The 24,912-nt window shown below is 39.4% G+C and overlaps 3 protein-coding genes across 3 annotated transcripts in view; 1 reads left to right on the top strand and 2 right to left on the bottom strand.

Moving 5' to 3' along the window:
• Nucleotides 1-13,770, bottom strand: part of LOC141797997 (claudin-4-like) — a 54,206-nt gene extending 40,436 nt beyond the window's left edge. Inside the window, exons 1-2 of the mRNA XM_074679754.1 lie at nucleotides 13,530-13,770; nucleotides 12,735-12,806 (exon numbers count right to left, since the gene is read on the bottom strand). The gene's annotated coding sequence lies outside the window, so the exon portion shown is untranslated. The remainder of the gene's footprint in view (nucleotides 1-12,734; nucleotides 12,807-13,529) is intronic.
• LOC141797999 (claudin-3-like) lies at nucleotides 269-5,836 on the top strand. The gene is made up of 2 exons (XM_074679756.1): nucleotides 269-759; nucleotides 4,745-5,836. Exons 1-2 carry the CDS (start codon nucleotides 269-271, stop codon nucleotides 5,391-5,393), a joined length of 1,140 nt encoding a protein of 379 aa, XP_074535857.1. The 3' UTR covers nucleotides 5,394-5,836.
• An 899-nt stretch (nucleotides 13,771-14,669) lies between the features above and the next one.
• LOC141798019 (THAP domain-containing protein 5-like) lies at nucleotides 14,670-23,693 on the bottom strand. The gene is made up of 5 exons (XM_074679781.1): nucleotides 23,469-23,693; nucleotides 21,176-21,359; nucleotides 17,461-18,245; nucleotides 17,187-17,373; nucleotides 14,670-15,042 (listed from the first exon to the last, which is right to left on the bottom strand). Exons 1-5 carry the CDS (start codon nucleotides 23,540-23,542, stop codon nucleotides 14,923-14,925), a joined length of 1,350 nt encoding a protein of 449 aa, XP_074535882.1. The 5' UTR covers nucleotides 23,543-23,693; the 3' UTR covers nucleotides 14,670-14,922.
• Nucleotides 23,694-24,912: the final 1,219 nt, after the last annotated feature.

Genomic DNA, 24,912 nt, shown 5'->3' with positions numbered 1-24,912 from the left:
TTACTCTCCCCTCACCCCAAATAGGTGGGAGAGCTACCAGGGGAGAAGAAGTTCAATGATTAAGCTGGAGTCGTTCACATGCCAAGGCTGGGATGCTCGCACGAGGTGGGACAGAAGATTTGAACTCTTCTCGGGCCAATCGCCAAGTGACTCCACCTTCCTCTCTAAAGATATCTGCTGCTTATAGGAGCAACAGCTCCACAAATACCTCAACTTAACCCACAACAGAGCAGGAGGAGACATCTGTGCACTTGGCTTGAGTCCAGACATGCCGTCAGCAGGAATGGAGATACTTGGAGTAGGTCTGGCCGTCCTGGGATGGATTGCGGCGATCGTTTCCTGCGCCTTGCCGATGTGGAGAGTGTCGGCGTTTATTGGGACGAACATCGTCACGGCTCAGATCACCTGGGAAGGAATCTGGATGAACTGTGTGGTCCAGAGCACGGGTCAGATGCAGTGTAAGATCCATGACTCCATGTTGGCGCTGAGCGGGGATCTCCAGGCCGCACGGGCTCTCACCGTCATCTCCATCGTAGTGGGCGTCATCGGACTCCTGGTGGCCACGATGGGGGCGAAATGCACCAACTGTGTGGAGGAAGACTCAGCCAAAGCTCGGGTTATGATCGCAGCAGGAGTGGCCTTCATCATCGCATCCCTCACCCAGCTGATCCCAGTGTCGTGGTCCGCCAACACCATCATCATGGAGTTCTACAACCCCATCATACCCGAGTCCCAGAAGAGGGAGATAGGAGCGGCTCTGTATCTGGGCTGGGCTGCTGCCGCCTTCCTGCTGCTGGGAGGGGGGATCCTGTGCTCCAGCTGCCCCCAGCAGCCCGAGAAGAAGTACGGGCCTCCTTCGAAGGTGATGTACTCTCAGACCAGGTCGGTCGCTCCGAGTGGGTACGACAGGAGGGACTATGTGTGAGCTGACACCTGCTCGTTTCCCACGCGAAAAGTCGAACAAAGGAGACTTTTTATTTCAAACAACTTGTAGATAAATTTGTATTCAGGTATGATTTTGATGCTGTCCTCTGACTTTTTTCTGCTTTGTCTAAAAATGTGAGACTGTTGGAAGCGGTCTACTGCAAAAAACTGAAATTTAAAAACAATGTTTGTCTTATTTCTGTGAAAAATACATTTTTAGACTTCATATGAGCCACCTTCATTTGACCAGTCCAGAAAAGCATTTCATTTCAAGTTATTCAAAGACAAAAATGAGGTCTGAAATGCTCTTAAACAAGTAAAAAACTCTACCAGTTGGGTAAGAGAAATGTGTTGGTCAAGATTAGAATAATGTCTTAAACAATTCAAACCTCATTTTTGTCTTTAAAAAACTTGAAACAAGACATATTTCTGGACTGGTCAAGTGAATGTGGCTCAGATTAAGTCTATAAAGACATTTTCTACTGAAAATAAGACAAAAATACTTCATTTTTTGCAGTGTACAGACATACATGTATCTGTATTTTTACTTTTTAAAGTGTTAACTTTGTGTGTACTTCATGAAATATTTGTTTTATTAGCGTCTGAAAGTCTAACACTGCTTTTTTTCTTCTCTACTGAAATGTTTTAATGTCTCAGATGTTCATTTTTTCAATAAAAGTCAGTTTTTATATTAAAGATTTATAAAGTTATTTGTCGTCTTTAAACTCATACTGTGGGCTTTAAATGACTTTTTAAGGTGGATTTTTCTGTTTCCATACACGGCCATTAAGCTGACAACCGAGAGTCCCCCCTCCCCAGCACCTGTCCACCTGGCTGTCTCCCATATGTCTGTTGGCTCAATGATAAGAAGAGCCGCTACTTTGTCAGCTTCCCCACACTCGACTATCTGAGCTGCCCTCACAAACAATGGGGCTGTTTCATGTCCGAGGGGGGGAGGCCGAGAGGGGGGTCTGTCAACACCGGGTTACAGGGAGCTGGACGGGTGGAGGGGATTTCTAAGGAGACGGTCCCAGGCCTGAAGAATTTCAAGGGCGTTCTGCAGACAGACAGAGTCATTACAGACCATCAGACATAAAGCTGTGGTCCGGTGAGAGTCGAAGAAGTGATCCTTAAACTAAGAGAGCTGAACTCCTTCCTCTTTATCTTTTTATTAATGACACTTTCACATGATTAAAACGATAGTTTACAGAATAAGAGCTGGTATTTAGGAGATGTGAAGACTCAAAGAGCAGGAAGTGTAACTAAGGAACAGCAGCCAGTTCAAACAATGTCGCTAATAAAGCTAACCTCGCTGATTAAAAACAGTCTATCACTCCAACTCCTTGTTTTCAAGTTTTGGTTGAAGTCAGGGGGCTGCTATATGTGCAGGTTTGTCTTAACAGGTTGGTGTAAAAGCTCAAAAAGTTGATAGTCTGAAGAAATACAACAGAGGAATTCACGTAGCTCCAACTTTCATCGTATGGTGAAACTTTTAGCAGACTTGAGGTAAGGTCTTTATGTCTCAGAAGTTGTCTTATCTTGAATAAATTAAGGGTGTTATCAGACTTAAAATCAGCTAAATTCACATGATAAGTCCAGGATATGTCTCATTTCAGTATATTTGAAGCTAAAAATAAGGCCTGGGTTGTTATGAAGACCAAAAATGAGTCTAGTTTCTTGAAATCAGAGTATTGTCCCTATTTTTAACTTTTAATATCTTTATATGAAGTATTTTCTGTTCTTACCAGGTGACTCTAGATTAAATAGAGTATTTATTTTTTTCTTTTTACTTTATTTTTCATCATTTTTAAGTTTAAAAGATACAAAGCAGCTCTGTTTGGTGGCATTGTTGCACATCATAATAATTTCTTTGTATGGTTCATTTGTTGGTCGTGGACACCAAACTGGTTTCGTCTTCAGTGATATTTTTACTATTTTTTCTCCTGTGTTTGTCTGGAGATCCAACATGTAACCATGGCTGCATTGTTTACATGTGATATCAGCTGTTAACAGCCTGTAGCATGTCAATGCTAACTGGTGCAAGGCCGGATGTTTCCCCACAAGGTGAGGAGAAGGAGGTGAGGACGGCGTGCTGGTACTCAGGTGTGAGCTAAGAAGTGACGACATGGACCTGTCCTTCCATCCATCGTTATTGGGAACGTAAGATCTATCTCCAATAAGATGGACGAGCTAGCTGTGCTAACCCAGCAACAGAGGGAATACCAGAAGGCAGAGTAGCATCATGCTATTCACAGACATGGCTAACGGAGCTAACAGCAGACACCAACACCACATTGGACTTAACAGTATTTTCTATTCTAATCTATGTACATACATAAATACATGCATATACATATACATACACATAAATCTTAAATAGAGTCTTTAAAGACATTTTACAAGACATAAAATGAAAACACCTGCTCAGTTTTGACTTGTTGCAGCATTGCTATTAATAACACTCACATGTGAATGCTATACAGTGCGCTCCCCTTCCAGTAGACACACACACCTGGTACATGATGTCAGCATTAAACATTAATGTTGAAACGTCCACGGCTCTACCTTAAAGGTTCTGTGAGGACTATCTGCTCGGTGTTGATTGCAGTGACGTCTTTGATCAGAATCGCAACTGTTTTTCCAGGACAAAGACTGCATTTCCCATGAGCACTGGCGCCCACTGTCGTAAAGTAGACTCTTGTCAACACATGCATTTGTTTTGGGGGTAAATCTGCTTTTAGACCCAAGACAACTTTTTCCAAGGTGCAAAGCAAGAAGGGAATGTTTTCAAGTATTCTTTGAAAGGTATCAACAATCAAAGTTTGTAAACTCAGTTTGTAGTTTATTGTCTAAAAGGTGAGCAGACTGTTTAGTGTTCATCATTCTTCCTTTTATTGATAGACTCTCAAGTTTGAACAGACCACTGCAGAATAACTGATGACTGTGGTTTGGAAACAGCACTAGCATAAACAGATTAGCTCGTGTTTTAGCCTTTAGCTCGTGCTCTATCACTTTCCTGCTTAGCTACATTCTGCTTTGACATCCTTTCTCTTTGAGTCAGTTCAGCTCCAGTGTCCACTATTCCAACAAAATAAATCCAAGAAATACTTTTCAGCAGAAAACTAGCTAAACTTTGCCAGCCGGCATTAGGGACATTTTAAATCAAGGATTATGTGGATGTTTTGGATCAACCTGTCTGTCAGTGCTCTTCTTAAAGAGCTATCCTTTGGAGGAATGGTATCCATCCCTCCAGTAAGTTCAGGAGATTAAATTCCAGAGGATGAGCTGTAAGACCATCACTGGCCTCTCCTTTCATTCACAATCCATGTGCTCACCCTTATCCCAGAATAACTAAAAAAAAAAACTCATTACAAGCCCAGGAAGTCTTCAAACCCCTGCTATAGTTTTAAAACAACAATAAGTCTGACTTTTGTGTTGTTTTATGAGAGTGTTAACATGTTTTCTCCCTCTTAGAGTCGTTTCCCTGAAAGATGCATGGCATACCTCGCGCCCCTTCAGCTGTAAAAGGTCTCTTTGTGACCAGGCCCATTGTGACGCCGGCCATGTAAGCTGAGAGCAGTCTGCGTCCAGGTCCTTCCTCCCCTTCTGGTGATGTCGACTCCTTTAAGAACTCCTCCCATCCACCTGATCTGCCTTATAAAGGATACTGGTGAAGTGGAGTCATCAGATCATCACACGCTCCACAGATGCGAGGCCTGAAATCATCCTAAAGAGCAGCTCCGCGTCTGAATTCTTCGCTTTCAGCAGCTTCACGCTCTGAGCTCCTCTCCCTCAGGTCAGCAGAAGAGGAAGACGTCAGGATGTCTATAGGGCTGGAGCTGATAGGCATCTCCCTGTGCATTCTGGGATGGATTATTGCCATCGTGGCGTGCGCTCTGCCCATGTGGAGGGTCACAGCTTTCATCGGGAGCAACATCGTGACGGCTCAGATCATCTGGGAGGGTCTGTGGATGACCTGCGTGGTCCAAAGTACAGGACAGATGCAGTGTAAGGTCTACGACTCCATGCTGGCGCTCTCCCAGGACCTCCAGGCTGCCCGCGCCCTCACCGTCATCTCCATCCTGCTCGCCATCCTCGCCGTGCTCATCGCCATCGCCGGGGCCAAGTGCACCAACTGCATCGAGGATGAAGCATCCAAGGCCAAGGTTATGATCATTTCTGGAGTCTTCTTCATCGTCTCTGGAGTCATGCAGCTCATCCCCGTGTCGTGGTCGGCCAACACGATAATCAGGGACTTCTACAACCCTCTGCTCACCGACGCTCAGCGGAGGGAGCTGGGCGCCGCGCTTTACATCGGCTGGGCGGCTGCTGCTCTGCTCGTTCTTGGCGGTGGACTGCTCTGCTGCTCCTGTCCGCCACGGGAGACGAGGTACAACCCTTCACGGATGGCTTACTCAGCCCCTCGATCCGCAGGGGGCCCCGGGTTGGAACGGAAAGACTATGTTTGAGTGAAGGAGTCTTAAAGGAGCTCTCCGAACTGAGACAGAAACTCACAGAAACACGGAGACGCCTCGATTGAAGGATGTTTTTACTTTTTATACCACTCACCTTTGAAGTAGTCTCCTTGTTTTTTCAGAGAATGGAAAGTGGAACGTTGTGAAATTGTGAAATTTGTTGTACAGAACATTTCTATGCTGCCTTAATGTTTACTAAAGTTTTTCTTTAATAAAAACAAGTCAGAAACAATGTAAGGGAGGCAGTTATGAGCAGGGTTGTGTTGTAAATACTGAAGTACGTGTAACTTTAATCACCTGTAACAGTCAGAGAGATGATAACTGTGTTCAGCAGCTGTAAGTGCCGTGTGGTGAGGTGAGGGTGAGACTCTTTGAATGCTTCACACAGGCAGCACTAAAGCAACAATTACACAACATGTTTATGAGATGTTTTTTTAAATAAACAAGACTTTTTTTTACAACTCTGTCTTTCTTTTATTTCATCTTTTTGTTCTCAAACCGTCACCCCACTTAAAGTTTTCTTGCAACTGACTCCACTGCAAAAAAACAGAAGTCTTATCATGTGTTTTTGTCTTTCTTTCAGTAAAAATTTCTTCAAGTTTGAGTTTGAATGTGGCTCATATTGAGTCTAAAAAGGTATTTCCTCCTGAAAACAAGTCAAAAACACTTGATAAGAGTTCAGTTTTTCCAGCGTCCCTCCTGCATGAGTCAGTAAACCAGCGACAAAAATTACTATTCAGGCGCCCACGTAAGAGTACCCTGTCATCCAATCCCCAGGGCTACGTTACCGGCAACTGGCGACTTAGCCGCACACGCTCCAAACAATTAGCCGCAGGATCAGTTACCGAGCAGAGGTGAGAAGTGTGAGCACAAGGAGAGGAGAGGAGTCACCCCAGACGGATCACATGATCTATTCTCTTTTAAACCCTTCAGGTTTGTATGATTGGCTGTTTACTTCTCTGACAGGTATTATTACAGGCATCATCTGTGGGAGCTGCCCTGTGTTATTAAAACAGGGTTCTTGCACCATTTAAAAAGTCAAATTGAATGCTTTTTAAGACATTTTTAAGACCAAAACAAATATAATTGAAGACCTCAAAATTTCATTCTGTCAACGAAAAAAGTTGATTAATTTGCTCTAAACACAATCTCAACTCACAGATGGCGTTTTCTCTTTTTTCCACCATTTTTTTTCAATCATGCTGCAAAAAAGGGCCAACATAACATACAAAAGTTGTATTTTGGTAAACAACACACTGTGTGTATGTGTGTGCTTGTGGTAAGGTATGGTAGGTTTTGCTTATAAGTCTTATTTTCTATAGGTTTCAAATCATGTACTGTCTGTGCTAAAATGCGATATACATATATATATATAAATATAAAACATAGCTTGATTCTGCATCTTTACTAGGGCTGCAGCGATTAGTCGACATAATCGTCTAGTCAACGATAAAAATTCATAGACACAAATTTTAATAGTCGACGCGTCGTATTATTGTTTTCATTGTCGTTGTCACATAGTGAAATCAATTATCAGGGGGTAATACTCATTTGTAACGTCAGTTCACACCATGAGGTGCTGTGTTATTGGATACTTTTATGGGAAAAGATCACTAAGTTCATACACAAGGTATATTGATGAGGAAAAATCTCCACTCCCAGAGAGCGCTGTGCGCTGACGGAGGCTCTGATGGAGCCTGACAGCTCCTGGAGTTTAGCGTCTGATAACGTGGTTTAGAGAGTCTCCTTCACTCTCTGTTACAGACAGTTTTTCAGGATCTGAGCCACAAACTAGCGTCAAAACTCCCCTAACTTTTGAAAAGAGAGGACATTAATCTGATGGAGCTCTCACTCTCAAGCTCACACTGCACTGGTAACACTCAGCGGGAGGAGGAGGGGCGGAGTGCGCATGAGCGCAATAGCGCATGTAGAGAAACTAAACTAAATGCATTGTCATGAAGAGATGGGAGAATCAGGCGGGATCATACAGAGAGCAAAGCCCCAATAAACAGATAAACATTAGAAAACAAGCCCAAAGTCAATAATAAGCGGTCTGTCCAACACTGCAACAACAACTTCATTTCCCTGTTAACTGCTTCATTCATATTGAGATTTTTTTTTTTTTTGGTATAGTAGGCTACTTATATTTTTATATGTCATCATGAATGAAATAAAGAGAAACAAACAAACAAAAATGACACAGGGCTGACCAATCAGAGGTGAGAACCTAACTCTGGGTAAATGCAGTGAAAATGCAACACACAGGTTGAATTATAAAGGTCTGCACATTTTAAAGGACAAATTAGGTTGAAACACAAAATAATCGTGATTAATCGACTAATCGAAAAAAATAATCGATCGATAGATTGGCTGACTTTAAAAATAATTGTTAGTTGCAGCCCTATTGGACTGTAAGAGTAAACAGACTGGCCTTTTTATTTTTTATAATTTCATTTTATTATTTTGCATTTTGCTGTGCAAAACAGTGTTGTTTAATAAACTCTGTTATGAGAGAGATCGTTTTGGCATTTATTCGGGATACATTATGGTTTTGAAATAATTGAACAACAGAAAAATAATCGTTAGACTAATCGTCCAATTAATCGCTAGATTAGTCGACTAATCGATAAAATAATCGCCCGATTAATTGTTTCAAAAATAATCATTTACCCCCAGCCCTAATCTTTACTTTACAGATTTTTGGGTTCCCGGCGGTGAAACGAAACTTGGTAGAGCCAACTGAGAGGTGGCGTTGGAGCGGACATTAGGTTGTGTTGCTGGAAGCAAGGCAGGAATTAGCCTTGTTCCGCTAGCTGCCGCCACAAATCGCTGGTGTTTTTCTGCCTTCATGTGTGACGACCGACTTGACACCTATAGTCCCCAGTGAAAACGTTTTCTTGCATAATTTGCACATGGCGCTGTTGCTATTTTTAGCGGGAGCCAACCACCACTTCAATAAATCTTCGTCCATCCATTTAGGGTTGAATTTACATTTCCCTATGTCTGCATCTTTCCTCTTGACAACCGCAAATGGCATTAGTCACGTAAACCGACGCCGACGGTACGTCACTTACGTCACTGACATCGCTGTTGTACCGTATAACCTAACTCTCTCTCTAACGCTCCTATTTACTGCAATTTAATTAGTGAAACAAATCGCAACAAATACACACCAATAGAAGTTTTACAGCAGTTTTAGGTCATAGTGCTTTGTCATCAGCATTAAACGCACCGTCTAGAAATGTAATACCTACAGCAAATTTACAATAAATTTAAGACATTTTAAGACTTTTTAAGGACCCGCGGGAACCCTGTATAATCCATCAAAATAAGAAATGCAGAAACAGGTTGTAACAAACATTTAAACCTCTGTCTAAATGATCTTTATCTAACCATGAGAAGCTGATATCTCTGTGGCATCTTTACCGAACCTCGCAGCCAGCGTTTCCTGTCACAAACACATGCAGTCACACCTGATAAGGCCAACAGCCTGAAAAATGAATGAGGACCTCATAGTAAATATGAGAAAGGTCCTCTGGGTCTATATCATGTTACTTCCTTCTGTCGAGGCGAACGCTCCTATCAGTGTCCCCGCCAACAAAGAGCGAGAAGCTGCGTGACATCTGGTCACCATTACAACAAACCGCGATTAGAGCTCGTTTACATTCACATGACAAGTTCAGGAAATGTTGAAGGGTTATTTCAGGATTCAGACACGTTACACTCTTACTTTACCTCCGTCCTTTTATCTTTAAGAGTTTAAAACCAAAATGCCAAAGTATAGCTTCCACACTGCAAGTGTTTTTGTCTTATTTTAAGTAAAAATTGTTATATTACACTTGATATGAGCCACATTCACATGACCAGTCCAGAAAAATGTCTAGTTTAAAGTTTTTTAAAGACCAAGAGGAGGTCTGAATTTCTTGTAACAAGTAAAAAAATCAGCTGATGGAAAAAAATGGAAAAATTTTCTCAAAAATTTGTTTGAAACTAGAATAATGTCTTAATAGAAGCAACACTACATTTGATGAGAAAATTTCTTGAAACTAGTGAAATATTTTTACTTGGTAAGAAAACCTGGAATAAGAAATGCAAGCTAGCGAATGAATGCTGTGAGACAAATAAAATCCCACTTATTTAGTTAAAAATAACTCCTCATTAGAGAAGTATAATTAGGATGTTTTCTTCTGGTTCAAATTAAGTATTTTTTTTTGTCAAAAAATACCTAGTTAGTGTAATATAATTACACATAAAGGACGTGCAACTGTATCAAGCATTATGGTTTGGGTTGGTCTGATTAAAATGTGTTTTCAATTGATTTATGAGGAGTTAAATGATGAGATAAAATCTTTTTAAGCTGCTTAAAGACTACAATGAGCTCTAAATTGCTTATAACAAATAAAAAAATCTGCCGATAGAACAAGAAAAATTTGCTTGAAATCAGAAAAATGTCTTAATACAGGTAACTTTTGTTTTGGCTGATTTTTTTTAAAACTATTATAAGCAATTCAGACCTAATTTTTGTCTTTAAATAGTAGAGATGCACTGATGTGAAACCTTTGGATGATACAGATATCTGATGTTAATATTATTGTAATCTTATCCCACAGTAGAGCACACAGGTCATTATTTAACACTGATACTGGATCAGGATTGGTATCAGTCCATACCCAAAGCCCAGGTATCGGATCAGGATCAGGACCAGAAGAGCTGGATCAGTGCATCCCTGGTTAAAATGTGATACAACAGCCAGACTGTGGTTGTGGAGCATCTGAAAACTGTTCCCTTTTTGCTGATAAACTAATAATTTCCATGAAAACACAACATTTTTATTAACCTGAGGGGTAGGAGTAAAAAATTGATCGACAATATCAAAATCAGGATTCTTTGTCAAAAAATTTGTTTGTTTTATTTGGACAAAGTTACCACTTCTTCACTTCTCCAGCAGGGGGCGAAATGTTTCTCTTTGACCCACGTGATGTGCATTTTATGGGAAAATATGGCTCCTGATATAGTATATAGACATTATCATTATTATTTATTTATTTATTGAGATGGTCTGGTGTTAAAAAAGCAAACTAAAAATTGCAAAACTCGTAAACATTGAAGAATCGCAATTTAAATCAAACAGACACCCCAAAAATCGTAAAAGAATCGATTCGTGAGAATAGCATATTGTTCAAGCCTTACTGACTCTGCTATAGCACCAAAGACTCCTGGAAGGAACTTCTAAACAAAAAATGAGGTTATTTTTTTCTCCTTTTGTATGCAGAGGGATGGCGGCTGTTATAACAATTGGTGAATAATCACAAGTGACTATACTAACACATATCATCTAAAGATTTTTGGACCTCAAACTTCTCAATTCTGACAAATGTCTGGCATACAATATGCCGTAAAACTAACCGACTGAATCGTGACTCAAAATGTTGAGATGTAAAAACTTTCTCGACAAAGCTTGTTTTCTGTGAGTAGAACTTCCTGCGTGCTGTTTCAGTCACTTCTCCCAGAGCCTCGGGCATGTTTGGTGACTGTTCAGCTAATCACTGATCCTAACACAGGTCTACTTCTCAAACAATGAGACAACAATGAATTACTTGTTCCCACACATACAGCACAGAGCAAAGAGGCATCACTAAACAGGCAATAAGAGTAGAAAGCAAACAACCGCCTGTTGAAGAAACAGATCCTGAGGCTACGCTGAAGCTGAGTTTCATTAAATATCTAACCCCGTCTGATTACAAAGAGGAACGAAAGGAAAGAAAAATGCACTCTGTGAGTCTCTGCGAGCGGTCAGGCTCCGCTGGCTCTGGCCAAACTCTGGTCACATGACCGAAACCGGGGAATGTGAAGGGCAGAGAGGTTGCCTGGCACCTGAAGTCAGAAAGAGAAAGCAACCCCCACTTTCGTCTCCCGCCCTCCCTGAGAGTAACACAGGCTCGCTGTGTCCACTCAGTGGGAACGGAAACTCACTGAGGGCTCTTACCTGCAGCAACGGCACGAAATCTAAATCCAAATCTGGACCACAGCAAAGCCACAAAGGAGAGGATTCAATATGAGAGCAGGGGTACAGAATCAGGGGAGGATTTTCCACCACAAAGCTCTTCATAGAAAACAACTGTTATCATTTAGGGGTGAATATTTTCATGCATCACACAGATAACTGAGAAACTTTTCACATTTTCAAGATCAGAGACTCTTTACTCCCAGCTTTATAACGATGAAAACAAGTCCAGTCAGAAATAGACACATTAATCTAACTTTGTGTGGTCTGTCTAGCACAGGGGTGGGTGATTAATTTTTACCAGGGGCCACATGAGAAACCTGAATTGTGTCAGAGGGCCACCTACTTTCTTCCATTGAGAAATGCTCTAAATTAAATATTTTGAATAGCTGGAACTGATAATCAGAAGAATAAAGCACTCTGTAAATATTTATATTAGGATTTGTGAAATTGTGGTTTATAGGTCAAATAAGAAAACAAAAACAATTATTGAATCCTAAAATGAAAGAGAAAATGTCTTAAGTTTTCGTATTTGGCAATATCTGTCATACATGAACTCACTTTTACCGATTGAGAGTGCTGGCAGGCTGCCAACACTCCTGAATATGGAGGGAAGCTCCCATTTTTTAAACCCTTTCTCCCGCTGTTCTCCTGGCTTGTGATTTCTCCTGATTGTCCCCAACTTTAAGTATGTTTCTGTGAGCTCTAATCTTTTTCAAAGTCAAATCAAGTCCCGTACTTGAGCGTTATATTGAAAACTCAAAAACCAGCCACCCCCTCTCTTGTAGTTGGTTTGATCCAAAGACGCTGCAGGAGACCTCTGTAAAGAGACAGAGACAGGTAACTGTGCTGCACTTATTGATGAAGAGTTTATCAGAGCTTTGGCTGTTTACTATCTTTCTTTTTTGGAGTTGACATGTCGTGAGTTAAACTAACGTAGCTCTGCTCTAACGCAGCATCCTCTCCAATAAGAAGAGTTTAGAGCAGCGTGAATCTTACTGTGAGAAGGCCGACTCTTAGTGAAACCCTTGTCATTGTGAAGATCTATCTGTCTTCAGTGTGTGATGCGACGTGTACGCGACGGCACTCTCTCTCCAGAACAGGAGAGAGTTCAGGTAGAGGAGACTGACTGAGCCAGAGAAAGAGAGGGAGAATTCAATCCACGTCTTGTTCAGTGCCTGTGATAGATGAGGTATTAAAACATATGCACTCGCACGAGTTTTATGTTTATGATTGGCCTCACACGGGCCGGACAGGGACGTACGAAGGGCCGGATGTGGCCCGCGGGCCGTAGTTTGCCCAGGTCTGGTCTAGCAGGTGTGGACATTTACCTTTATGGGTGTTTTATCCAAGCCTGGTGTTCAACAGGTAGAAGTAGCAAGCCATTGATTGCTGCATTGTGCCTGAAAAGACAAATAAACATTATATATATATTATATATCACTGACTTTGCGAATGGTTAATCTTAATCTAAGTAAGTGATCATGACTTATTTTTAATAAAAATTGTCTAATTAAAATCAATACAAGCCACATTCACCTGACAAGTTCAGAAAAATATCTTGTTTCAAGATATTAAAAGACAAAATTGATGCCTTAAGTGCTTCTAAAGAGTAAAAAAAATCTCTCAACACAGTAAACGTTATTCCTATTACAAGATTTGTGGTAAGAATGTGTTTGTTTTTTACCTTTTACAAGCAATAAAGGTGTCGTTTTTGTCTTTTAATATCTTCCAATAAGACATTTTCTAGACTTTTCAAGTGAATGTGGCTCACGTGGAATCCTAAGAGACCAGTTTTACTCAAAACAAGAAACAAACACTTGCTTAGATTTCAGATATTGCAGAGAAAAGTCAGCTTTGTGATTTGAGCTGAACAGACAGCGTTATCAGGTGTTAGGTTTGTGTTTTTGTTGACATTTTTAGACTTTTTAAGGAATAATATGATATTAAAATTTAACTGAGGATCATTATAAGTGATCTGCTGACCTGGAACTTATATCTGTGATCATTAAAGTGTTAAAGGAGGAGGGCAGTGTGCTCCTTAGGTCAGGTAGTACTGGGAGGCAGTGTGTGTGTGTTTATGTGTGTGGATACATGTGGGTGTGTTAGCCTCTGAGCTCACGTACCTGCTGATAAACTTCGAGTCAGATGAAAAGAGACGTCCCTCCCTTTTCATTCCTGCTGAGGAAACTCACTCTCATCATTATTTCAGTTTTAGCTTCAGAAGAAATCAGGTTGAATCCGGTCTGGAGCGATTTTAGCTTAATGAGAGGAGGCTAGCATGAGGTCACTGGATTCACAGTTATCACGACAAAATACAAACATGGAGTACAATCCTTATGTACTCTAAAAAAACCTAATAACCCATTTTAAAGCAGGATAAAACACTTTAATTTAGTCTAATTTCGTTCTAACGGTTTATTTTTCCCATTTTAAAAACTATAACGTACAAAGAGTGAAATACTGAGGTCAACGAACTACCTGCCTGAAGCCTGTTAAAATATGCTGCTGCCCCCTGGTGGTCAAAGTGAAAACATACCAGAACTACAGGTGTTTTTGAGAAGTGCTCAGGTGAAGGTACTTCTCTATTAAGGTTAAAATAGTTTTGGATTTGCCATTATAGTTTAGTTTTAATTAGTTTTAGAGCAGGCATTCTAGTTTTTATTTAGTTTTAATTTTTGCAACAAGGCTTAGTTTTAGTTTAGTTTTAGTTTTTTCATACCTTATTAACCAGGTGCAGGATTCAAAAAGGTCAGAGTAAACATTTTGTCATACTGTTTATTTTCAAGTCTAACATAGTGCTCACTGCTCAGTCAGTGCTGATACTGAACTGTTGGCTGCTGCCTTAAACACATGAAAATAATATAAACTTAATATAAAAATGTAAACATAAATTATATAAAATTTTCATTTGTTCCTTATGCCTCAGGGTACCTAAAAATGTGTTGTATATATTCCCACCTTATTTTTAAATGTTTTTTAATGTCTTTTAATGTAATTTTAATGTCCTGGAATTCAAATTCTTTATTTTGGGACCTTAAGCAGATATGAGATTAAAATGTGATTAATTAGATTAATCGAATTAATTACAAATCCTGTAATTAATTCGATTAATTTTTTTAATCGCCTGACAGCACTAATAATAACACATAAAAATAGATGTTGAATTGTTTAAGGAAAGAATGATCAAATTGTAATATGTGAGTGTTTTTTTATGGCTGAAAAATAAAATAACTGCAGATGTGAAGCACAAACCTAAATGCAAGTTCTTTAATTAAGTTTTTTTTACAATATCCCAAACAAAGACAATCAGAAAGTGGTTGAAGACAGGAAGTAAAGGGTAGAGGATGAAAATCATAAAAAACACATTCATCATTTCCTCCACGTTACTCAGTCATGTTTGTGTGAAACCCAAAGCAGATCCAACAAGACTGAGTGCAGCGAGAAGAAAACCAGTAATTAGGTAAGGTTTGTTTTCAGTGGCATCAGATGTTTCCCTTGGTGGAACAGTGTTGATCTTCACAGTTTTTCAGTCGAGTTGTTGAGTGGTGTGTACAAGAATGCACCGTCGTCTTCCTCGTAGATGATGGCCACGGTTTCGCCTGTGTCCGACACGGCTGCGCTGGTCTGTATGTACGCCTGAGACAGAGAAAGGGAGAAACAGGAATTATTAAAGTTATTCTATCTGCGGCAAAATCTGAATCATGTGATAAGGTCATATCAAAACTATAACAAATGATATCATTCATTATCATATTTCCTGGAATTGCTCAGTAATTACACCTGTTGGCAGGAAATCCAGAGGCACATCAATAATATTTTCAGAAGTAGCATCCCTTTCAGTTGCAATTTGATCTATACGGGTGACTTTTTCTGCAAGGGTTGGAATACAAGTGATACGAAAATAATACAAATTATTTTAGCAGCAAGCAAAAAAGCAATTACTAGGAAATGGCTGAAATCTGAGTTCCTAAATATTGATGACTGGATTGAATTAAAATATCAAATTTATAATCTGGAGAAGCTTTAATTTTCTCTTATGGTTCAGAAAGAAACATTTTATAGAATCTGGTCCAAATGGACCGAATATGTTAAACCTGTAAGACCTAATTTTATTTGAGAGAAGGAGTGAAGATAAGGTTAATTTATCTAATTATTATTGTATTTTTGGCTTTCTTTCACTTTTATTTTCTGTACATTTAAAGATGCTATGAGGAGGATCTGTTTTATTTGCACTCCCTCGCCACCTTGTGGCCCAGAGTCTCTGCACACTGTCGTAAATTGCTTTTAGTGAGGCGTGAGTTTGTTTTGGATTTAATTAGAGATCAGATCAAAACAAATTTTCTTTGTTCAGGACAACTTTTTACTGGATACAACGCGCTGAGGTAAGGTATTTATCAGTACTGTTATGTAGTGCTACGGTTTGAAACGTGACATCAAGCCACTATATGTAGTGCTATCGGCAGCCTGGTGCTCCGACGTATCTGTAGTTTAGTAGCCATTTATATTTAGCACAGCTGGCAGCCCGGTGCCTTAAGACATGTCTGTAATGTGTAACGTTAGTGAATCCTGGTTCTGTCCTGCCAGTCATCGACCAATCAGAGCTAACGTAACCTCACTCTTCATTTTATTGATAGACTCTCAAGTTTGAACAGACCACTGCAGAATAACTGCTGACTGTGGGTTGGAATGGACATTAGCACAAACAGTTTAGCTCCTGTGTTAGCCTTTAGCTCGGGCTGTATCACTGTCCTGTTTCTCTTTCTTCTGCTCTTCTGTCCTTTTTCTGTCTGACTGTTAGGCTCCAGTGTCCACCATCACTACAAAATTAGTCACAGAAATCGTTTTCAGCGGAGAAAAATGCAGATCTCTGTGTTTTATCTCTTCTCTCAACTAAACCTTGTCAGCTGGCGTGGTGTTTATAAGTCCAGTTCGGTTCAGTACGGTTTGGTACAGTTAAGCCTGATCCTGTTTGTGTTTCCACAGCAAACTGTGCCCTCTTGTGGTAGGCGGCGTGTAAGCCGGATGCCAAAAGCTGCATCCGTTAAATAATAGTGTGACGCAGTAGCAGCGCGACACAGTTTACCCCGCTAATAAATCCAACAAAGAAGAAAAAGCAACACAATAAAAGAGCAACAATGGAAGACATACAGCATTTCATCCTCTCTGTGATTGGCATGTAGCTCTTTGTTACCAAGTGCAATCAAACTTTGTTTCAGGGTCCCAAAAAGTGGGACGGCTCGTCTCAGTTATTTTTGTCCCAGGACAAGTCAGTGGAAACACGCCATACCAAGATGAACTGAACCGGTCTGCTTGGTGGAAACGCAGCTATAAAGACCTAGACGTGCCGCAAATCAATCCGGTCCTGCTCCACCTGATCAGGAAGCTAAGAAGTAGCATTTTAAAATAACCTGTAATTGGCACTGATAATTTCATTTTAAAGTGTGGATCATGATCAGGCATATATCTAGAAGGGAGACTCTTTTAAGATCACTTTCAAACTCCTCACAGCCTCTTTAAAACAAAATCTTCCCATGTTTTGTTGTATCTATTAAGTTGTTACAAAAACACTTTGAAGAGCTAAGATTTTGGAAAACATCAGGTACATTTTCCCTACTATATGTGTCGAATTCAACAGTTAATATTTGCTGATTGTGAAGTGATTACTCTTCTTCAGTAAAGAAAGAATGTAAAAAGAAAAGAAAACACACAAAAAAGGAAACAACACATTTATAATAAAGAGAAACTTGGTGGTGGAAATTAAATGTGTGTGATGTCCTCACCCTCTCCAGCAGCTGCAGCCTCTCCTCGTTCAGCAGGTTGTTCTGTCTCAGCTGGCTCACCGTGTTCTCCAGCCCCAGAAGTTTCTCCAGGTGTCGTCTGTGTCGCTGCTGCAGCACTTTCACCTTCTTCTGCAGCTCGACCACGATGGCCTCCAGCTGCTCCTTACTCAGACTGTTTTTATGGTAGCTGCTCATGGACAAAAGAGGAAACATTATCTAAACTGTCAAATCAAAACAAAACTTCCTCTGAGTGAAAACATAGACACGTCCTCACCAGTGCTCCTCCAGCTGATGATCCTGCAGGTCTCCGCTCTCCTCCTCTGACTGGCCGTCATCTCCCTCCTCTGTGTCCATCCTTTGCACGGTGAGGACCAGAGACTTAGGAGAAGGCGGCGTGTGTTTGGAAACAATCGGCACAGTAGATGAAATGGGTTTAGAGCTGAGAGCAGACGACAGCACCGTATCAGGAGAGAGACCAACCCGGGTGGAGACTTCGCTGGGGAAGACGTTGGGTATCGTCTCGAAGTAGGCGATGACTTGAGTTTCGTTGTTTGAGAGCTCCTCCGTGGTGTGAGTCACATCTTGGACACGCAGAGAGGCCACGGTCTCATCTGTGTGGCAGAGCGTGGAGTTATTCACCAGCAGCCTGTGGCCCGGCGTAAACATGGCTGCAGTGATTCCACTCACGAGCTCCTCCTGCCCTTCGCCAGCGGGACATTCAGACATCACCACCACCTCTGCGTTCGCTCCACTGTGACTCAGATCATCCACCGTCTGGAGTAAGGTGAAAGGGAAGTTTGCCTTCATCTGAAACTGGCTTCCTGGTTCTGTCTGGAGAGAGCAGTGAGGCTCTCCCGCGTCACTCGTCTCCACCAGGCTGTTTTCTCTCTGCTGCGTCGGGTCCACGGTGATCTCATACAGGTGCAGCGTGTGCAGAGGACTCCCCACCTCCACAGCGTCCGCAGCCGCCGTCCTGTCATCTGACGCTGTTATGCTTGGGTTGGCGTCTGCTCGAAAGCGTTTTGTCTTCTTCTCACTGGCATCTGTGGCTTTCCGTTTCTAGAAAGAATTGAATTGAATTGAATTTATTTACTTAATAGGGACGATGCAGTTTAAAATAGTTCCATTACTAAGTATGAATCTGATGTGCTGCACAGAGAGTTTATAGCAAATGCTAATTTTTAACTCTCGTCCCTAGTTGGGCCTTTAAAAGTCAGAAAATGTACAATATTTAACAGCATAAAATAATAAAAAAGTTTACAAAACAACAATAAATTAAAGCTGCAAGCAGCGTCAGACGGGTCCTCGGGCTGCTGCCGGTTTTCTCTCCAATGTGTCAAACAAAAGGAGACGAACATTTCGGTGTTGGTTTAATCTCTCTACGACATTCCTAGCCTCAGTTAGGGCTGTTTTGGTGTGCATAGGGTGGAAGTGAGCCTAATGGCTCTGAGAGAATATTATGGGATGTTGGGGAGTCAGTTGATACCATGGCAACGCATCTGTGCTGAATGACATCACCAGCAGCTGCATGGATGGAACTCCTAATTAGCGTGACAGACATCAAGTAGAGTGTAGACTGAGAGTTTATCAGCCATCTAATGTAAAGAAGTCCTCACAGAGTCCACAATTTTGCCCCAATCTGTGTAAAAATATCCTCTGTTTGTAGTAAATTTTGTCAGGAATCCATTTTTTTCATTTTTAAAGCTGTAGAAGTTTTACTTTTTTCTCTAGAGGCCCAAAACCTGGTGTGAAGTGCTGAAAATAGATGATTTATTTTAGAGAAATGTCCGAACTACTTGTCCTATAGGCCAGAATGTTGACTTAATCCATGCATAAAAATAGCATGTTGTTGTAGGAAATTTTGTCAGGAATCCAACCATGTAATTTTTAAAGCTGTATGACTTTTAGTTTTTTGTCTAGAGGCCCAAATGCCGCACTAGGAGAATGTGTGTGTGGACATGAAACGTGTTCTCCTCATCTGCTAACATGGAGAAGGCCGAAAGCGGCCGAAAGCGTCCGAAAGCGGTCCGCGACTTTGAGGGCTCACCATTCGAAAACCGGGCCCGGAATAACAACTTCCATCAGAACTTTTGTAGAGCAGGGTCTAGTCTGTTATGTGAGGCAATTTTCAAGCATGTACCATTTTTGGTTTTTGACAGGTTAATTTTTGCAGAAAGGGTAAAAAAATGTTTTATCTTATTTTGAAAGGGAAATTGCCAGCTTCCTGTTGGTGTTAGGTCAGGGGTATCAGCATATGATTTTTGCGTCTCGATGAGCTGAATGTTTTGGTGTTGGTTTCATCTCTCTACGACATTCGTAGCCCGAGCTAGAGCCCTTAGCATGTGCCTAGGTGGCGCTATTGAGCATATTATGGGATGTGGGGGGTCATGTTTGGTATTTTCTCAAATTTAGCTGCGATCCTGATGTGCGTGCCAATTTTGGTGAGTTTTTGAGCATGTTTAGGGGGTCAAATTAGCGTTCATTGACGGTGCGGCCAAGGACACCTTCTTGCTTTGCTAGAAGGTGTCCTCAGCTCAGGCCTCAGACCTTAAATACACGTTCACATCAAAACAAGTAATTACACAAACCAGTTAAAAGTAAATTTTTAAAAAAATGTGGCAAACTAAGAATGATCACAGTTCTGATTTGCTTTTAGCCAACACTTGACCTTTGTAGAGAAGAGTTTTAAGTCTGTGATTAATTTGATTTCGGTTGGTAATGAAATCCAGAGTTTAGAGCCTTTAAAAGAGAAAGCTGACTGCACATTTTTGTGTGCTACAGTTTCCATTCACTTTGCTTCTTGTAACTCTGCTGCTGTTCTGTCTTTGAATAAATTTAGATAAGGGTTCAGGGGCAAGATTATTTAAATACATTTAAAAACTAATTTAAGGAAATAAAACTGAATGAAGCTTTCAAAGCTGAATAGATTGTATTTTTTCAAAATGTGGCAGTGGTGCCAACGGATAGGTTTTTTGTCCATTACTTTCAGGGTTTTATTATATAAGGATGACAGACTTTTGATTGTTGAAGGTGAACCCTGAGCCCAAACTGTCATGCAGTATGAGAAGTGCATGAATATCTGAGCTGCCTGAATTGGTATGTACGGCCTTATTAATTTGAAACAGTTTAAATTGCTTTTTACTGATTTAGCTATTTTCTTCATGTGTTTATCAAACCTGAGCTGTGGATCTAAAATGACTCCCAAGAATTTGAATTCATTGACTTCTTATATTTCTTGAGCCTTTATCTTCACACAAAATCTTCCAAGTTGGCACAGTTTCCTCTTGGAGAAGCACATCGACACTGTCTTATTTAGGTTTAAAACTAGATGACTGCGCTCCAGCCACTGTTTGATTCTATACGTATGGTCAGTCAAGATTTCTGCTGCCTTGCTAGGGGACTTAGCAGGAGCATAAATGACTGCATCATCAGTGTAAAGCTGGAAGATGAAGTTTGAGTAAATCGAAGCAGCGTGACGACAGGCCACACAACATTTTCCACTTAACATCGTAAATCAAATGTTTGACAGTTTCTGTTGAGTCAGTACATGTACAAGTCTTTTGGGCATCAAGTGAAAAAATGTATCATTTTAATATTTTCCTTATTGGGACTTCATTTGAATGATTTTCCCTGAATCAGAAAGGTGAGACTGACAGGGATCCAGCAGGTTTTACCCTTCAAACACAAGAGAAACCGCTCTTATTAACTTATTTTTTGCACTGAGAGGTGGCTGTTATCGTAACATTTTTGGTTGCGAAGAAAAATCAAACGTATTTAATGTAATGCATTAAAGTCTTGCAATAACTTCCGAACAAATATCTGTAAAACATTCACTCTTGTTGTTGCCACTTATCAATGCTCCAGCCAAAACTCTCATCCTGTACAGTACAGCTCCATTTTTCTGGATGTTTTCAGAAACAAGCTATTTGTTATAGCTTTGTGAACCTGAAGTTAAAAAAAAAAAAAGTTATAGTTGTGTTGTCTTTTACCTCTGCCTCCTGGAAGATTGTTGGCACAGCATCACTCTCCAGGTAACGTATCCCCCATCGCACCTTGAAGCAGGAAGATGCGAAATGCTCGTGGCAGATATACTGGTGACGAGAGGGAGTCCAGTTTTCACGTCCCATGTTCCTCAGCCACTGCTGCAGACGCACCGGGTCCTGCAGAGGGAACCTGGACCACAGTGAAAAATATGAATGTGAGACACTTTTCACGCTTTGGCTCAAGAAAACTTTCTCCTTCAGTTTGAAATCTGACACCATGAGATGACGCTGTAACTGTCTGACTCTGTGGACTCATCATAATTCAGCTTTAGACTCTGTGCTGTGTGATGAAACCCAACCCTTGTTGCTTTAGAGGCCAATAAATATTATATTCTGATTCCGTGCAAAAGGATAATGGGGAAAAAAAAAGTTTTCCAACCGGAACAGAGGCAAAATCTGCATGGCTAACAGGTCACAGTCAGGTGCTGCCTCAACAACAAAGTTATTGTAGTGAGCATAAACTAAGAAAATAACAAAAGCAAGAGGTGAAAAATTTTTTTTTTCTCTGAAATAAAAATTAAAAATAAGGCCATACAATAAAATGTTGGCTAGTTTAAAATTGTGGGTTTACAAAACTAGCTAAAAAAATAAAACTACCTTTTTTGAACTACCTACAAGATGTGTGATAGGAGAATTATAACAGGTTGGTCCTAATCCTAATAGGAATTACGAAATATTTTGATTAAGAGTGGCTGTAAAATGAGATTAAGGGGGGAGGGGGGGGGGGGGGGACTGTGGGGCGACTGTGGGGGGATAGATGATTTGGGAGTCATGTACTCTGGACATGTGGTGTGTATACATATATATATATATATGTAATTATTAATATCATTTATCATTATTATCATTTAAAATAACTATATTTTATTTCATTTCATGTATTTATTGTTTCATTATTATTATTTTTATTATTATTATTATTATTATTATTATTATCATTTATTTTGTTTGGTTTTGTTTTGTTTTTTGTTTTTTTCTGTAATAATTATAGTTTATTCTATTTCATTTAACTATCCTTTTGTATTGTTGTTGTAAGGGACTAGTTCTTGGGGCCAATACAGGTATTTACCTGTTTTTTTTTTTCTTTTTTTTACTGCTACAATGTTTAACAAGCAAAAAGTGAATTACAAAAAATAAAACTAGAGAAAAAATTACTGCAGTTTTTGTCTTTGTCAACTTTGTCAATTTATCTATATAAACTCACTATTTGTTTTTTCTTTTACTATCATACATTACAAAAATGGCTAAAACTGATTGAAGCTAAACTCAAGCTAAGCATTTAAAAAATAAATAAATAAATAAATAAATAAATAAATAAATAAATAAATAAAACAAATATAAATAAATAAATGAAAAAAAAACTAAAAAACCTTCTTTAAAAAACTCTAAAAAAAAAAAAAAAAAAAAAAAAAAATTGTAGTACTTATGCCACCTGCCCCAGAGACTACGCTTGAAAAATTAGCCAAATTGGCTAAGCTGGTGTATTTACAGAAATGTTTATTAATATGCACTATCTCTTTATATTAAGCCAATAAACTAAACTAAACTAAAAAAAATGAACTTAACTGAAATTAAAGAAATAATAAAAACTAAAAGAAAATTAAAAAAAACAACTATTTTAACCCTGATCTACAATAGTACTGTTTTCATGTAATATGTCAGAGAGGCAGTAATTTAACTACATAAAAATATAAAGGCTGTTAAATACACTTAGCAAAGTATTACTTTTTTCCAATACGTTAAAAACAGAATACTTAAGTTATATGTCAAGCAAAGCTTGAATAAAGAAAAAATATTTCCTATATTTTCTCGTCTGACTGGACCAACCTGAAGCACACGCTCTGTGGAGCCAGGACAACGTGTTTGACCTTTATATTTTATTTTATTAGTGTTTGTCAGGGTGATTTATTGAGTGGCAGGTTAGTTCAGAGATTGACATTAATTTGCATGACAATAAAACTCAAGTAATCAGACTGGCTTGAGCGATAAACCATGATTGAATCAGGACTCAGACTGGCACAAAGGTCAAACCAAGATGACAAAAACGCATAAAATCGACAAATAATGCTGTTATTAAATAAATAATTACATTTTTTATTCAACAGAAACGTTGTCAACTCCACGTCTATAAAGAGTGACTCATCAAATAGGATCAAACTGCATCAGGTGAGATGACGCGTCCAGCACCATCCGAGCAGCAAAGTTAGCCAACAGAGTTTAACACGAGCACTTTACTCACTTATAGAAGCTTTTCCTGTCGTGTCCGTTTCCGGAGTCATTCTTGCAGTTCAGGACTGAGCAGTATTTGGGCATTTCTGGCTGCTGCTGCTGTTGTTATGGAGGATGTCTTCGTGTCCAACGGTCTGTCTGCTCACAACAACAAGGTGAAACTCGTGCTGTGTTGTCAATTCCTGGCGCACAGTTGACGACTGATCAGCTGTCCCTGCTCGTGACGTCAAACACAGGCGACGGTGTTATGCCTTCCTCTTGTTTACAATCCCAACAGCTCATTTCTGTTGTTCTAAAACGTACAATTTGTAGTAATTCTGACCCAGAATTTCATTTTATTGATATTTTATGACTTAATTATAACTTCATGTTCTCCTTTACGTCGTCTGCCGATTCTGAAAGGCTCCGGCTTTATCCGAGCTTCTTCACATTTCTACCTTTTTCTACACTTTTCTCACTATTGCTACGACAAATTGTTCTGTTTCTATTGTAGCAACTCCAGCAGTAGAGTTTCATTAGTAATCTGCATGGCTAGATTATAACGGGTCACAGTTAGGGGCTGCCTCTACAACAAGGTTGTTGTGCTGAACACAACGTAACAAGTAGTAGAAGTAACAAAAACGAGAGGTGAAAAGTATTTTGTTCACTGAAATAAGAAAAAAAAAACAAGGCCATACCATTAAATTTTGGCTAATTCAAGCTGTAATTTACGGAAGCGTATTGCATACACTTGAAGAAAAATAAAAAAACAACTCAGGTTTTTCAGAGTAATTTATTCTTCGGTTTGTTTTTTTGTGGTAAATGATTTTGTTTTTCAGATTAATATTTTTTTATTGGTTTGTTTTTTGTTATAATTATTTCTGTTTTTATGGGGATTTTTTTGTGGTAATCAATTTTGTTTTTCAGATTAATATTTTTTTATTGGTTTGTTTTTGTTATAATTATTTCTGTTTTTATGGGGAATTTTTTGTGGTAATTAATTTTGTTTTTCAGATTAAATTTTTTTTATTGGTTTGTTTTTGTTATAATTTTTTCTGTTTTTTTTTTGTGGTATTTTTTTCCTCCTGTTTTTAGGAGTAATTCTTTCCTGAAGTATCGAGCTACATCGAAATCCCGTGAGAACCTCCAAAAATTAAACAACCACAAAAAACAAACCGAAGAAAAAATTACTCTGAAAAACCTGAGTGGTTTTTTTTTTTCTTCAAGTGAATGCAATACGCTTCCGTAGTAATTTGGGTTAGCTAAAATAAGCTTAAATAATAGAAAAAATTACTTCAGTTTTTGTCTTTGTCAGCTTTGTCAATTTATCTCCATAAACTCACTGTTTTTTTTTACTATCATACATTACAAAAATGACTAAAACTGATTAAAGCTAAGCATTTAAAATAATAATTAAAAATAATAATAATAATAATAAATAAATAAATAAAAACTAATAAACCTACTTAAAAAAA

This window comes from Halichoeres trimaculatus, unplaced genomic scaffold (genome assembly GCF_033239565.1).
Source record: "Halichoeres trimaculatus isolate MK-OKI-2021-1 unplaced genomic scaffold, fHalTri1.1 fHalTri1_scaffold_9, whole genome shotgun sequence".
NCBI lineage: Eukaryota > Metazoa > Chordata > Actinopteri > Labriformes > Labridae > Halichoeres > Halichoeres trimaculatus.
Note: the sequence above shows the minus strand (reverse complement) of the source record. Positions and strands in the feature narration are given on the sequence as shown.